The 16,906-nt window shown below is 42.4% G+C and overlaps 1 protein-coding gene across 1 annotated transcript in view; it reads right to left on the bottom strand.

The window, feature by feature from the left end:
• CDKAL1 (CDKAL1 threonylcarbamoyladenosine tRNA methylthiotransferase) overlaps positions 1 to 16,906 on the bottom strand; it is a 1,097,522-nt gene that overhangs the window by 823,599 nt on the left and 257,017 nt on the right. Inside the window, exon 7 of the mRNA XM_088475853.1 lies at positions 3,530 to 3,578. Coding sequence (XP_088331979.1) covers positions 3,530 to 3,578 — 49 coding nt within the window. The remainder of the gene's footprint in view (positions 1 to 3,529; positions 3,579 to 16,906) is intronic.

The raw sequence follows: 16,906 nt of genomic DNA, 5'->3' as shown, positions 1-16,906 counted from the left end.
GGGGACCTCAGCCAGAGAAAGTCAGAGATATGGCCTCTGTGTTCAGCATCTGGTGCCCTGCTGACCCTGATCTCTTTTTGTGTTGTAGTATTATCATTTGATTGTTTCTGCCTGGGAAAGAAACAATAGGACAAGTAGACTGTAATCTGTGAAGTGCTGCACATTCTCAGGATAATACCTGCTACAGGGCTGCAGAGGTAGGAGAACCCTCTTAACTGTGCGTCTGGTGTCTCCTAAATAAGATGAGGGCGGTTTCACAGCCGGACACATCATGATCATACTGCGCCTATTAATGGCAGTCATCTGCTGTGCCGTGGATTAGATCATTTTGTAAAATAATAATAATAATAAAAAACATAGCACAGTGGTTTAGTGGTACAGCAAGCAGAAAACAAACTGAGAAACAATGAGCATAATGACCATTATGGGTACAATTAACTTAATGCAATGTTGGGTGCAGTCATTTTGGGCAATAACTTCCACCAGTTACATAACCCACTCATGAAAGGTACCAGACGAGACAGCCATTTTGAGCGCGCTACATAGGTTACCCTGGATGGAATAGGCAACGCCTAGAAGAGATGACACATAATGGGGAAGTTGCAGAGTACAAAAGCTAGATGCAGAGCCCTCACATAACCATCAGTTCCATGTATTTTCCATCTCATCCACCGGTGTATCAGGCAAGGCAGCAATACGCACTACAATAAACCATACAAATAACTAAGACATATATGGGTGACCAAAACATTTGTAATGTGATATGTACTGGATGCAGAGATCTCTGTGCTGTTCATCCTGCCCAAGAAAGAACCATCTGAGATAGTCATCTGTGGCGCACTGCACAGGATATCTCTGGCAGGGTGTGCAAGCGCTCTATTGAAGAGCTATGTACAGCGTCTCATATATACTATTACACCAGGGACAACACTCAGCTTCAGTTAACAGGTGCAATGGTCCAAAGCAATGGGGACATCCATCTCATTTACTATGTAGAGTTGGGGAAAATGTGGAAGCTTATACACTGTTTCTTTGGCTAAGGTAAATTGAAAAGTCTAAGTGAATAAATTATGCAATCCCCGCTTAGATAGTGGAACAAGTCTCATTTATATATATATGTAGTCCGTATAATGTTTACATGCACTTCTAAATGACTACTCAAATACTGTAGCGAGCATATAGAACCATTTGATGTTAATGTAAAGAAGACAAGTTAAAGAGGAGAGGAAACTGACAAAACTATCAACACAGAAAACTAGACATTCAAGAACATGAAAAGCTTAAAGGGGAGATGGCTATGCCATGAACTGAATTATTCATCAAGTCACTTCACAGGAGTGGTCCTGGAAGTACAAAAGAGAAAGTGTATATATGATTATTGAAACCATACCTAAAATATGTCCAGATAGGTAGTGCAAAGGAGGGCAACTAAAATGGTGCATGGTCTATTTCACAAGAAAATATCAAGACTAAGGGAAAGATGGATCAAACGTTTTAAAGTAGAGAAGTCACCCATAATATCCAATTGGGTTCTAGCTCTCATTTATCAAGTACATTCCATAAAATAATAGCTAGAAGCTGAATGGTTGCACAGGCAACATCTCCACCTGTCCTACTTGGACCACACCCATCAAGCCAGTTGTAACTTAGCAACACTGTAGAGCGGTAATTTGGGGCTGATTGAATACAGGCGATTTTGTTTGACTTGTTGGTGTGCTGGTTCCTTGACAAAGTTGCAACAAGCACCGAAATAGCTGATGTTGGGTTCTATACCACTATGGCACAAGCTGGTTCAGATGAGTAATCTTTTATATTCTGTGATGTAAACTAAAGTGCCTTTTCACTGCATTTTTTTGGTGTGCTGTTTTCAAGCTGGATATCTATCTAGTTATGGTGAAGGGGCGGCTGCAGGTGGGAAATTGAAAAAATCCGGCGGCGCTGGGTTTTTCCCGCAGCCGCTGGGTTTTACTATTCAATTAGGGGACTGAAAATGGGACGTAGTGATTTCTATAGAAATCACAGCATCTTTTTTTCTCGCACCTCCTAAGCAAGTCTGATTCTTCCTAAAATTGCAAATTTTATGAAAAATCTGCGGGACTTGCTCTGGGACCCCGGTGACACCTCTCTGAGCACTAATTAAGCAATTGGAACTTTCCAATTAGCTTAATTAGTCCTTAATTACACACCTTCCGATGCAGTGTCCTCTGTATCCAACTTCGGGAGCCAGGTCTTCTGCCGCAGGGTGAGTGAGTGTTCGCAAGTGTGAATGAGTAAGTGTGTGTGCGTAAGTGACCCCCCACCTTGTGAGTGTAGTCACCCTTGTAGCTGATGCTAAAAGAACTACATCTCCCAGCAGCCCTTGCGCAGCCCAGCAGGTCGCTCCCCAGTGACAAGATGCCGCAGAGACCACCTGAGGCTCCCAGACAGGTGAGTATAAATGTTTTATGAGCCGCAGGGTTTTCAGAGCTGATTACTTTTATTAATTGCACACTGCGAGTATCGGGAGCACGCATACCAGCGGTAATGCGATTGGGCACTAGGTTTTGCACCGCGTTAAAACCTTGCAAACAATTGAATCACCCGCGAAATTTGTTTAAACCTGCTGCTTTGGAGAGGTTAGTGTGTGCATTCATCCTTCCTATATGTTGTATATGTAATAGATATACCACTATTGGGTGTGCCGTTGCACTTTGATATACACGCGCCTTGGTTCAACCAGCAAAGACCTGCGTATATCACAGTGCGACTGCACGTCCAAGAGTGGTATATCTATCTTATAAAATGGCCTCTGTTGTGAATAAATAACTCTACGTAAAGATGATGTAGGGTGAAACAAATAGGCTATTTATTTTGATGGTTTTTATTGTCGTGGAGGGATAATGCTGCCGTTTTATGAAAGTTGGAAATGGTTCAGGCGTGTGGTTACTATATATATATATATATATATATATATATATATATATATATATATATATACATACACACACACATACATACACACAGTATATATATATATATATATATATATATATACACACACACACACACACACACACAAATACATACACGTATATACATGTACAGACACGCAAGATGGTCAGTAGCTTTCAAGTATAACCATGACTATACATTACAGGAGAGAGCATTCTTAAGGAGACAAGTAGTGTTTAAAAAAAAATATGCACTAATACTGATGAGTAGCAGGTTAATTTGAGTTAGAATTGTTTTTACCAAAAGGTTAGTTGGCAAGCAGATTAGTATTCCAAAAGAGCCAAATACAGAAAAGGAATTTAAACTTGCTTGGATACACATGAGGATATTATAGTTAAAAAATAAGAAAGAAAAAAATAAGGCGGCTAACTATCAAACAGTGTTTATCATTAGATATAAAAAGGGCAGACTAGATGAAACATGTGGATATTTTGATTTGGTTTATCTACAACCAAATTTTGTTTCTAAAAATGTGTACAATATCACTATTTTGATACGTAATAAGAGGTTTCCCTAAAATAAAATGATGGAGCCTCACCTTTAATTGTTTCTTCAACAACTTCCACTACTCGATCAATTTGTTGCACCTGTTAAAAGTAAAACAAAAAAAAACCAGACATTAGAGTTTACAATTCTTGTTGTAATGAACTGGCTATTATTAAAGACATTTTTTTTTATTTAGTTAAATACACTGGAAAATATAACAAAAGAAACGCAAAAAAAACCCAGCATTGATGAAAGCAACAATTAATTCTGATAAATTTATAAAGAGTAAATAAACTCTTTTAGAAAATATTTATTTAGCAAGAGCAAGCCAGAATTGCAGTATTTGGCAGGACCTTAAAATTTGTTACTGGACTTTAATTTCAAAGCATACTTTCAGCTCCAAATTCTATTAGCCGCAGGTTCCGTTTACACTGTACATGTAAAAATCCTGTAGCTGCAACTTTTTTCCTATTTAAGTAAAAATCCATATTAACTTAGATCTCAATGGGAGTGAACAAAGATAATAGTTTGCATCCCCAGAGTATCATTGTTTAAAAATAATTCTGGGACTTAGTGTAGAACTCTCCGATGAATGATCATACACTGAGGCATTTAAATAGCATAATTTGGCCAACAATTACATTTTTTTTTTAGATGATTCATGTTAAAAGCTTAAGAATAAGGGCTGAATTATGAGGGACATGTATTTTGGGGAGTTGTATAGAAATGAGTTTTAGAACTTGCAGATGGAAGTTAAGTTTTTTTCCACCAATATTACTGTAACTTGCATAAAAACCAATTTGGTCTATTTTTAATCAAGTATGATATTTTGGCATAGTTTAAATCCAAAGGATCTATTCTTTGAATAGGTCCTTGGAAAATTCAGAACTACAACTTTAAATTGTTGCAATTTTCTCACACAAGTCTTAACTCCAAAGATAGAAGGAAAACTTGTTTTATATATATAAAAAAAAAAATAATCAAAAATGGTTCTCTATCCATAAGTGAAGAAACTCTAAAACTTTGAATGATATGCAAGTTGAAAACGTCAGATAACTACTTTGCAAAAATGCATGATAGAAAGTAAATTTAAACCTATTCCATAGACAAAAAACCTTACGGGTTCGCATGTCTCATTAAGGTTTCAAGTAGACATGATCTGAAATTTCACAATACATATTGAATTTCTGCCACTCAAACTCAAAAAATTAATGAAATTCCGTTCATTAAGGCTGATGCCTTAATGGATGTGTTCCTTGCGCAATACAGATATGCTACGCCAACACACCCTGTTATTAACTGCAAATTCAGCACTCTATTCCAATGACCACACAATTCTGTGAATTAGCAGCTCCACCATTTTGTGAGTGACAGCAATCTCAATCTGTGAGAGTGCTGAATATGCATTTAACCACAGGGTGTGATGGCATACCATATCTGTATTTTATTTATTTATTTATTAACAGTTTCTTATATAGCGCAGCATATTCCGTTGCGCTTTACAATTGGAAACATTGATAGAACAAAACAGGGTAATAACAGACAGACATAGAGGTAAGAGGGCCCTGCTTGCAAGCTTACAATCTGTATTGTGCAAAGAACACGTCCATTAAGGCATCAGCCTTACTGATCGGAAATTCATTGTTTGAGTTTGAGTGTCAGAAATTCAATAGGCTTTGTGAAATTTCAGATAATGTCTAATGAACCCTTAAAGTGACATGCAAATCCGTAAGCTTTTTTTTATTTATTTATTAACCATATCAATCATGTGTGCCTCTATTATAATCCTAATTTACTCTAGTATAGTGTTCCCTCTAGCTCCGGCGCGAGGCAGGGCGCCGGAGCTAGAGAGGGCTTGTCCGTGCGCGCGCGCGCGACCGAGAAGGGGACGTGGTCATCGAAAAGGGGGCGTGTCTATAAGACGTGTCCCCTTTTCGTCACTCTTGGGGGCGTGCCCGGCACTTACGGACACGCCGGGCAGCCCCCAAGCCCTGCAGACAGGGAGAATAGATGCCGGGTGCATGCGCCCAGCGTCTATTCTCCGGCGGTGACTGGGTCACCGCACATTTCTTCACCCGCGGGACACTGCGACCCGCGGGTGAAGGCGGTTCCCGCAGGCTGTTAGGGCAGGGCGCTTTTTGCCCTCCTTCTGGAGGGCAGGGCGCTTCTTGCCTTCCAGAAAGAGGGCAGGGCGCCGCGCCCCGCTAAAACAGCCTAGCGGGAACGCTACTCTAGTATACACCTAGCTCACTCATGTACCCAAGAATAATCTCATGTCATATCAATCATATGTGCCTCAGTTATAAAACATAATTTACCCCAGTATAGACCTCCTAGCTCACTCATATACCCTCAGTATAATTCCTGTATGAGCAGTCATGATGTATATGAGACACAATGTGTGCACACACTATGCCGGGTGGTGAATGTGGGTAGGATGAGATTACTAGGCATGCACATAGAGGCCGTGTGGGCCATATATCAGCAGCAGCGTCTACACACCAGCAATGTACAGACGCACAATACACAAAGAGAATATAATATATACATGCGTTTCTCCATCCTCCTCCTGTCAGCGCGTGCACGAGCACAACACCAACACAATAAATAAATAAAGCTGCACAAATTCAGGACAGTTGAGTGCGCTGCACGAGAAAATCCCCAGACACCACCACCAGCTACAGGTGGGTACCAGTGACTGAGCCGCGGCCCCATTCGCGATGGTGACCTGCTGCTGTTTCTTTACGCAGCACCATGTGCGTTACTATGTAGGAACAATACACATAGCGGAGGGGGAAGCGCTGGCACGGAGCAGGGGGGCACACATGACAGTGCCCAGAGCTGGTCTCTCCTATGTACCATATGAGGAGACAGGACATGTATAGGAAATATTAGCAGGTGTATATGACATATATATATATGTGTGGTGACAGGACATGTATAGGATAAATTAGGAGGTGTATACGACATATATATGAGGTGACAGGACATGTATACATTAGTAGGTATAAATACATATGTGAAGTGTGAGGACATGTACATGGTATATAATACATTTATGAGATAGTGGAAGGTGAGGGGGACACGAGGCTGTCGGACGCTGCCATCTTTCCAGACCTGCCCTGACAGTAGTCCAACAACTGGAGGTCAGTCTCTGCCTGAGCTTGCGCGATGCTGCATCTGCCACGGTATCCGGGCATTTCCCCACGCCCTCTGCCCGGAGACATGATCCGGACCGGTCTCCTAATCTTTCTGACCCGGTGTGTCCTCGGACACTGCCATCTTCCCGGACCCTCCCTGACCGTAGTTTACATTTACTTTCCACAGAGAACTGTCAGTTACAGCTGGCACACAGCCACCCTGTGTTTCATACCTGAAGGCTCAGTCAGCAGGGTGCTTCATCTCACAGCCTGTCTGAAACTATAATCTACATAGAACGTCATGTTTCCCCTACCATTCTCGCAGGCTGCTCTGTACTGGGCTGCATGGTCTCCAGAAAGTGCGGGAGGGTCCCCTGGCTGGTGTTCTGTGCGGTACACAAGGGGGTCTAACTGTGTGAAATATCTAGTAGATGGTAACAGAAATGTACACCAGGGAAGGAGCGCTCGCTGCCACTCACAAACGGACAGGAACATGCTCCCCGTGGGCAGACACAGGTGGCTCAGCAGAGTGGCATCACTCCGGGAGATCGGCATCACACACAGAGGCAGCAGGAGTTTCGATGTGAAGGATAGAAGTTGTCAGATGTGCAGCCACCTCCTCTTGTTGGTGCCTTATTGTCTGTTTTCTGCTATCTCCTGCTGCTGTGTCTCATTGGTGCAGCCTACTGCTCCCGAAGCCTTGGAGGTGTAGCTTCGGTCACTTCCCCCTGCCCTCTGCCAGGAAACATGATCCGCACCGGTCTCCTCTTGTGACAGCGCAGGGGGGTTCGGCCGCACTCTGTCTCTCTCTCTATAAATATATATATATATATATTAGGGATGTGCAGGATCGGATAGGTTCGAGTTTGCACGCCGAGTTCGGATTTTTCCCTCCAAAAAAACGGAACTCAGAACGAGGCAAAACATCATCTTGCATGGACAAACATCATCATTCCCGGACAAAGTCCAGGAATGATGATGTTTGTCCATGCAAGATGACGTAGCAGCTCTCCTCGTAGGGCCCGATTCTGAGTTGGACGTAGTTGAGGCCTTCCTTGTGTCTTTTGCTGCAGTAGCATCTGCGACTTTATGCTAATGCCACTACAAAGCCCTTCCCTGGTGAACATCTGTGAATTCTAATATGCAAGGACTGAGGTGCCCACTTTGAGTGTCTACAGACCCTGCAATCATGCTTTGTGCGTCTTTAGATGCCACCAACGGTCGCATTATTGAAACTTTCACCAGCCTTATGCTAGGTGCAGATCATCCGTTCGAGTATGGCCTCCGATGTGAGCAATTCAGTGTTTCTGTACGCAACCACTTTCAGCCACACTACAAAAAAACAAACATACTATGCTACATCTGCGTCTATCTAGCTATGCAATCCTGAGAAGGGTAGCACTCCAAATAACAGCACTGTAATGGCCCTGGTGCCTTCCATAGGAACTTCCAGCCGAAGCACAATATACAGCCAGATGTGGCAGCACTCGGGTCAATAAACTGGATACAACCACAAGTATATACCGACGATTCAATGTTTTATTGCATCATCATCACATTGATGATGCAATAATGATGGTGATCAAAATGTTGCTATACACTTACCTGTGGTTGTGTCCAGTTTATTGACCTAAGTGCTGCGGCATCTGTGTGTGTGTGTATATATATATATATATATATATGTATGTATGATCGGGGTAGGGGGTCCCCGAGGTAGGTGGGCACCTCCTTACACACAGCAGCCAGGAAACAGCACTCAGTCATGGGTTTTCGTACAAGCTGGCTGGCACCAGTTTTTATTGTGCAACTTCAACAGTCAAATAAACCAAACATAACATAAATCTTAGCCCGGCTGGGCACTGACTAGACAGGTAATTTCCTTTCTACAAGTGACAAGGCCTACTGCCTCACCACAAAACACAGCACTTTCAAAAGGTCCCAGTGTCTCTGAACAAAACCTCAGTGTCTGTTCTCCCCAGGGTGTGAGAGACACTGCATCTAAACTCTGACACAGCTATATTGAGTCACTTCCAGGTGTAATCCCTAATTAGCCAGCTTTCAGGCGAAAGGCCTAACACCTGAAATGGCCCTATGGATGGAGCCCTCCCTTCTCTCTCACATCCACACCCGCAGGACCCATTCTCCGGCTTTTACCAAAAGCCGACCCTCATATCTGTTTGTAAAACAGACTTTTCCTGGGGGTTAAAATACATAATACAGGAATCGGACACATAGACACACCAATCCTAACTTCTCCAGTGTTTCTATCTGTAATCAGTGGATTAAATAGTTAATTTCTACATAGGCATATAAGTTGTAACACACATATACCCTTGCAAGGCCTCTTTGAGGTTTGAAATGAGATTGTACTATAGTTGCAGTCTATGGACAGAATGGTTAGATATAACCTTTTGAGGTCAAAGAAGACATAAATTGAGGTCTAGCTCCTACCTGCCATTTCTACTACTAGAAGTATAATGAGCCATTCATGCCTTACATGTTCTTATCAGTAGCAGCTACATTCCATTGGAATGACCATCGTAAGCTGTGTAGAGATGCTAAGCATTATGGGTAATTAGCAGCGATGTCCAGATTCTACACAAAGGAGTTTTGAAATAGAGTTCATCTCCAGACATTAGGATACGTCATTACTGTATGTCTTTGTCTGGTAGTATATATATCAGTGTTTACGGAGCATGTGCATGAGATATAAGTTTGGTCAATGCTACATTGGACCAATCAGTGCTTGGTACAGTACCTAGTTTGTAACTAGTATGGGCTTAATATCTGGAAATCAACACCCCAGACTAGGGTATATAATCAGGAGGTACACAAAAGACCCTTTAGCTCATGCACGGATCTCTAAGTCTGCAGAAGAGGTGCCTGCAATGTATATTGATTATCTGGGCGTTGGAAACGATGGGCTCCCCAGAGAGAAGATAAGATGAAGTACATCTTATGCTGAAGATGATTTACCGGTGTCATCTGAATACTGAGACAAAAGTTGAGTATACAGTATACTTTGTATGTTGTTTGTTACTTGTAAATAAAGTGTGTTCATTTGTACTCACTCATATTGGTCACATGTGTGTACTATTTCATTTTGATCAGAACGAAACCCACCGTTATGCACTATCACTATATACTGTCAGGTGCATAAGTATTGGGATATTGACAGAATTTTCATATTTTGGCCTCTATTCACCACTTTGAAATGAAATAAACAAGATGTGCTTTAACTGCAGACTTTCAGATTTAATTTGAGGGTAATTACATCCAAATCAGGGGAACGGTGTAGGAATTACAACGGTTTCTATATGTGCCTCCCACTTTTTAAGGGGCCAAAAGTAATGGGACAAACAAAACAATACTAATTCTAACTTTCACTTTTTAATACTTTGTTGCAAATCCTTTGCAGGCAATTACAGCCTGAAGTCTGGAACGCATAGGCTTCACCAGACGCTGGGTTTCATCCCTGGTGATGTTCTGTCAGGCCTCTACTGCAAATGTCTTCAGTTTCTGCTTGTTCTTGGGGCATTTTCCCTTCAGTTTTGTCTTCATCAAGTGAAATGCATGCTCAGTCGGATTCAGGTCAGGGGATTGACTTGGCCATTGCATAACATTCCACATTTTAGCCTTAAAAAACTCTTTGGTTGCTTTTGCAGTATGTTTCGGGTCATTGTCCAGCTGCACTGTGAAGCGCCGTCCAATGAGTTCTGAAGCATTTGACTGAATATGAGCATATAATATTGCCCGAAACACTTCAGGATTCATCCTGCTGCTTTTGTCAGCAGTCACATAATCAATAAATACAAGGGAACCAGTTCCATTGGCAGCCATACATGCCCAGGCCATGACACTACCACCACCATGCTTCACTGAGGTGGTATGTTTTGGATCATGAGCAGTTCCTTTCCTTCTCTTCTCTTCCCATCACTCTGGTACAAGTTGATCTTTGTCTCATCTGTCCATAGGATGTTTTTCCAGAACTGTAATGGCTTTTTTAGATGTTGTTTGGCAAACTCTAATCTGGTCTTCCTGTTTTTGTGGCTCACCAATGGTTTACATCTTGTGGTGAACCCTCTATATTCACTCTTGTGAAGTCTTCTCTTGATTGTTGACTTTGACACATATACATCTACCTCCTGGAGAGTGTTATTGATTTGGCCAACTGTTGTGAAGGGGTTTTTCTTCACCAGGGAAATAATTCTTCTGTCATCCACCACAGTTGTTTTCTGTGGTCTTCCGGGTCTTTTGGTGTAGCTGAGCTCTCCGGTGCGTTCTTTCTTTTTAAGAATGTTCCAAACAGTTTATTTGGCCACACGTAATGTTTTTGCTTCCTCTCTGATGGGTTTGTTTTGATTTTTCAGCCTAATGATGGACTGCTTTACTGATAGTGACAGCTCTTTAGATCTCATTTTGAGAGTCGACATCAACTGATTCCAAATGCAAATGTCACACCTAGAATCAACTCTAGACCTTTTACCTGTTTAGTTGATAATGAAATAACGAGGGAGTAGCCCACACCTGTTCATGAAATAGCTTTTGAGTTGATAGTCCCATTACTTTTGGCCCCTTAAAAAGTGGGAGGCACATATAGAAACCGTTGTAGTTCCTACACCGTTCACCTGATTTGGATGTAATTACCCTCAAATTAAATCTGAAAGTCTGCAGTTAAAGCGCATCTTGTTTGTTTCATTTCAAAGCCATTGTGGTGTTGAATAGAGGCCAAAATATGAAAATTCTGTCAATGTCCCAATATATATGCACCTGACTGTGTATATATATATATAAATATATATATATATATATATATATATATATATATATATATATATTCATTCTAAAATCAAAACCCAAAAAGGGGGTGCCAAATTGCAATAAACTGTTTTATTATTGGATGCACAATCATAAACCACTGAATTAATGGCATACGTACCAATACTGGCGGTTGAAACCATCGCAAGTGTAGCATATTCATTCAGAAATTCAACTAGCAATACACCACGCATCTCTGGGCAGACAAGTCACAGGAAAGTCAACGACAAGCCACGCTTGATATATAAATAAATAAATATATATATATATATATATATATATATATATATATATATATATAATCCCATCCCACAAGTGATGGTTATTTAGGTGATGTCTGGGAGGTGATGTGATCATATTATATATATATTTAAGGTGTCCTATGTCACATCATGTGGATGTTGTCAATGCCCACATTTTTGTAGGGGATTTACAACAAGTTTACAAAATAGGACCCGTTATATATAATACAGTAAGACTAAGTGCCACTGCCAGTCTCAGCTGCATGCTCAGAGTCCTGAGCACGCTGCGGCTGCCCTGCCACTTTCACAGCTCTCCTGCGTTGGTGGCTGCTGGGAGTGGAACCATGAGGTGTCACTCACATACTCCACAATGGCCCATGGCAAGGGCTGCTGCGGCTGGGCATGCACAGCCATTTCACATAATCCACTGCTGAATGAGCTTCTGTGCATGCGCAGAAGCTCATGGCCACTGCCGATCGGATCTGAGCTCTGATCGAGGCAGCGGCCGTCAGAGCCGCCAGCTGGTAAGTGCAAAGTGGCCCAGCAGAGGGGACCAGCCCAGCGGGAGCTACCCCCGCTGTCCCGGTAGCCCAATCCACCCCTGCATAAATAAATCTTGTAGCCTACACCAATACAAACACTAAAAAAACATATACATCTAATATATACTGTACACTGCATACCTAATAAAAACGGGGATGCAGGCTAAAAGGCAGCCATGTTTGTTCACCCAAGTGAAGCCACTGTACAACCACCTACACAGCATGCGCAGCAGGTTGAACTTCCCTATCTTTAGTAAGGGGCATATTTTGGCCAATTGTTAAAAAAATTACTTTCTCAATTATCTGAACCACAAAAGGCCCTACACTGGAACAAGAACTATTTAACAAAACAAACCTCAGTTCTACTCGTCCATGCCAAATCGTCCAATAACTTTTGAGATGTAAGCCCCTAAAACAACATGCCCCCATCTCAGGAATTCCCTATGGGAGAATTCGATTTATTCGATTCAGCCTTAATATAAGGGCATAACCGTGCCCTTATAACAAAAGCACTTTTGAATTCTCTGTTGACTTTCCTCCTCTGAATAAATTAGTGACGTCATGATCACGCACTGTATCAGACTCCTCTGGCACTGCTCGAACCAGAGGATTAAATTCATTAATGTGAGCAGTGCCAGGGTTTATTACAGTGATAATGTGCCCACAACAACCCCAAAACACCCCCCTGTATCACAGAAATGTATGTAATTCCCCTCCAGTTCCCCTATTAAAAATGGGAAGCAGGCTAAAAGGCAGCCATGTTTGTGCACCCAAGTGAAGCCTCTGTACACCCCCTGCAGAAGGCCACCAACTGACATTGCTCAGCAAGTTGACACTCCCTATCTCTATAATGGGGCATTTGAGGGCTAATAGTTTAAAAACTAACTTTCCCAATTACCTGAACCCCAAAAGCACCTACGCTGGAACAATAGCTACCTAATAAAACAAACCCCAAGTCTAAATTTGTCCCCTACCCTGACTTACGCCTTCCCAAAAATCCCCCATACACTACAGCAGAAAAGTGTTCCCAATTGAAAGTGGCCGAAAAAATTGACAGTTGGAACTTTAGATTACTCCCAAATCCTCATTTTTTATTTTTTTACCTTAAAGTTTGGCATGCAGCACCACGTGACTGTTCTACCCGGCCATTCCAACTTTCAGCTCAGTACGTCCAATAGCTTTTGAGATGTAGCCCATTAAACACCATGCCCCCCCCCTCAGGAATTCTCTACAGGATAAGTCTGTTTTTTCGATTCAACCTTAATATAAGGGCACAACTGTGCCCTTATAATATAGATCATTTCAGTTGCTGAAAACATCACCACCTAAGACTGCCAGAAAGCTCTATATTTATGCGAAGAGGAAAAATTAATTTACAGTAGTGGAGTCTCTCTAGAGCAGAAATGTTCTTTAAAATCTAAAACCTGTGTTACTGTAACTCACTAGCCTATAAAATGCTAAAAGAAATTGGAAATCAAGACAGAAAATCCAATAATTGTTTTTTTCTCAACTTTTTATTGGCAAACAGACCAGTAACACATTCTAGTACTTCACAGACGGGAACACTGCCAGTTCTACTGTAATGTAATAGACACATTTTGTCAAGACTAGCAATATATCTGAGCAATTTACAGTATATATCATAGGTCAATCATTATTTGAGAAAATGAACTGCAACAATGAGTCCTTGAAATAGTGTTCTATCCAGGGCCTTTTTGATGGAATTGGTATGAAATACCGTCGGCCGCATGGCCGGCGGTTCGATTCCCGTCAGCGGCAGCCAGACAGAAGCAGAGTGCGACGCAGCGGAAGCCCGACTGCGCTGGAAATCAAGATCGTGGATAGGTAAGTATCCACTAACCTAACCCCCCTAACCCTCCTTAGGGGTGCCTAACCCTAACTTCCCCCCCAAGTGCCTAACTCTAACCACCCCCTTCCCCGCTACCTAAACCTAAGTCCCCCGGGGGGGGGTGCCTAACCCTAAGTCCCCCCCGGGGGTGCCTAACACTAACCCTCCCTCCCCCTAGCCTGACCCTAACCCTCCCGGGGGGTGCCTAACCCTAAGTGTCCCCCACCCCCCGTGGCTGTCCGCTCGCGGCGCCCGGCATCATTATGATCGTGATGCCAGGCGCCGGTGGGCTGCTGCTTGCCTCATGTGATGGGGAATGGTCTGTCAGTCTTATTTTGCTTATTGGGGCATATCCAATTAGGTGCGAGTTTACCAAGAATCTTGCACCTGCAGGGCTTTCCCAGAGGGGCGAGATATTTGGTATTCAATAGGGTGTGAAGTTTTTTGTTTGTTTGTTTTTTAATGCCTCTAGAACGGGTCCAATTTTCTTGAAATCATTATTTTAAGGAAATATTGTCGGTACCTGCTCTGGACACCCCCCCCCCCTAATTACTAATTAAGCAATTGCAAGTTTCCAATTAGTTTAATTAGTCCTTTACTTACTCATCTTCTGCAGCACTGTCCTCCTCCTCCATCTCTTCTCCATTGTCGCAAACAGCTTCCAAGGACCAGCCAGGAACAGGACAGGTGCCACACCTAACCCTCCACCCCACTAACCCATCACCTTCTCCCTGCACACATTACACCAGACTACCACTGCTAACCCTGCACCTCCCTCCCTACACACACTGCACTACCGCCGCTAGCCCTGCACCCCCTCCTCATACACACCTACCTACACTAACCCTGCCCCCGTACACTACCCCAGCCAGGAATTACATCTACCAAAAGCCCCTCCTCCTCCAACCATAATCTTCCACAACTTGACCGGCAGGAGGGGAGCTGACAGAGAGGGTGAGACACTCAGGGTATACGGCAAACATCCGTAAGTGCCCGTTGTTCCGTGCCGTATAATCCCATTTTTTTAAATTGGATACCGCAGGTATCATGGGCACGCATACCTGCGGTAATCCAAAATTGGTTGCATAGTGTAACAGGCACTAAGGATTAGTATTTTTGGAGCAAAAGTATTGCTATAAAGTCACAGACCAAGCATGGCGGTAGTCAGATGTATCAAACCTGTCTTTTGCCTTTTTACCCTTGATTGTGTACTTTCTTCTTCGATTTTGCTTCTTTTTCCGCCATTGTGCTACTATTTCTTGAGTTTTGTGTCTTAAGTCGCTCATAGTTACAAGGTACTTATGATTAGTGTTTTGGCATGGCTAAGTTGCAAAGTCCATAGCGCGATCAACAGGGCTATTTTGTGCAATTTGAGGATAGATATATGTGGACACATCTCTACATGTCCTAAGCATCCGTGGCCATCATTACATAGCTAAACAGGACGGAAATTGTTGCACACGCAATAGTGGCTATGTCTTGTCGGGTCGTACCTCTGTCTCTGTTGTCATAAAAGGTATCCACACCTTGATAGGCGATTAGTTTCGCTACTGTAAGTCTGCACCTCACTCCAGTACTGTGTTTACCAGCTCCTGAACTTAGCTTTCATGTTCTTGTGACTAAATGAGTTGCATGCTTCCATATACAGTATATAGTGTACCAACTTGGCCAGCTTTACTGACTGTCTCATTCCACCTGCCTGTTGGATATTCTGTGCACTGGACCTTGGACATAAAGTGAATATGGACTGTTTCTTTCCTTATCTGCCTCTCTGTAACCCATTTGTATACCAAACCTTGAACTGTCCCTGACTACGAGCCTTGCCTGATCTGACAGTATTACAGGCGAGCAAAATCTTTGCTTGTTATATTAATTTGTTTGGTACGAGTTGTTGTGACATCTGAAAACCTCTGCAATTGGGGTCTAATTTAAAGATAAAGAGTAATATACCCCATAACTGTTACACAAGGTCTGGCGAACAATTATTTTACAGTGGGTCTGCTACGAGTGGGTGCAGCCATTAGGCTATCCTGGCGACTACGGCTAGACCAATATTGCTAGATGAGAAGGTCATTATCTATTGTAAAGTATCATAAAGAGAACCATCTTCTTTTGCATAGTTAAATATTTTTAGGTAAAGATTGTCACTTTCTCTTGCATATCCGAATGAAGAAACTGTTACTGTGCCATAAGCTCCCTGGAAAATAAAGCCATAACAGTTGAAGTATTGCTCATTGGAAATGTGAAGCTTCTCAAAACAACTTTCCATGTTCTTATCCATATGATTTTTCATTGGCAATCACCATCTAGTGCACGAATTCCCTAATCTATTCATCCATTCCTCACACACATCCAACAGCATATGTTTTCAAGATTTCTGTCTGTGGAAACAGGTAGCATAATTACTGACTTACAGTCGAGTGATTATCAGCTATCTGCGCGTGTGTCTCATTCTCACTGCTCATGCATCAAGGTACATTACCCATAGTCGCTCGCATATGTATTTGCAGTGTGATTGACAGGAAACATTTGGGGGAGGTAAAGGGGAGTGGTGGCAAAGAACGCAGGTATGTTGAAACCGTTTCGGGGGTCATATCTCAACATGCGACTCTCTAAACAAGGAATTGGGCATTTCAATTTCCACTCTGGACTGAAAAAATTGAATGATCTGCAACCACTGCTGCGCCTCTATACATAGATGCTTGGATTTGCAAAGCCCCAGGTGGGCATCTTCTACATTTACATATTTTTGCACAGTAGCTGCGTACAAATTTGCAGTTGCAAAGGGATTAGCGCAGAAATCTAAATTAGGCCCTGAGACAAGTAGTCACCTCTGCA

The sequence above is a fragment of the Taudactylus pleione genome, unplaced genomic scaffold (assembly GCF_031769625.1).
Source record: "Taudactylus pleione unplaced genomic scaffold, aTauple2 ptg000179l, whole genome shotgun sequence".
NCBI classification, from domain to species: Eukaryota; Metazoa; Chordata; class Amphibia; order Anura; family Myobatrachidae; genus Taudactylus; species Taudactylus pleione.
This window is presented reverse-complemented; position numbering and strand designations above follow the sequence as displayed.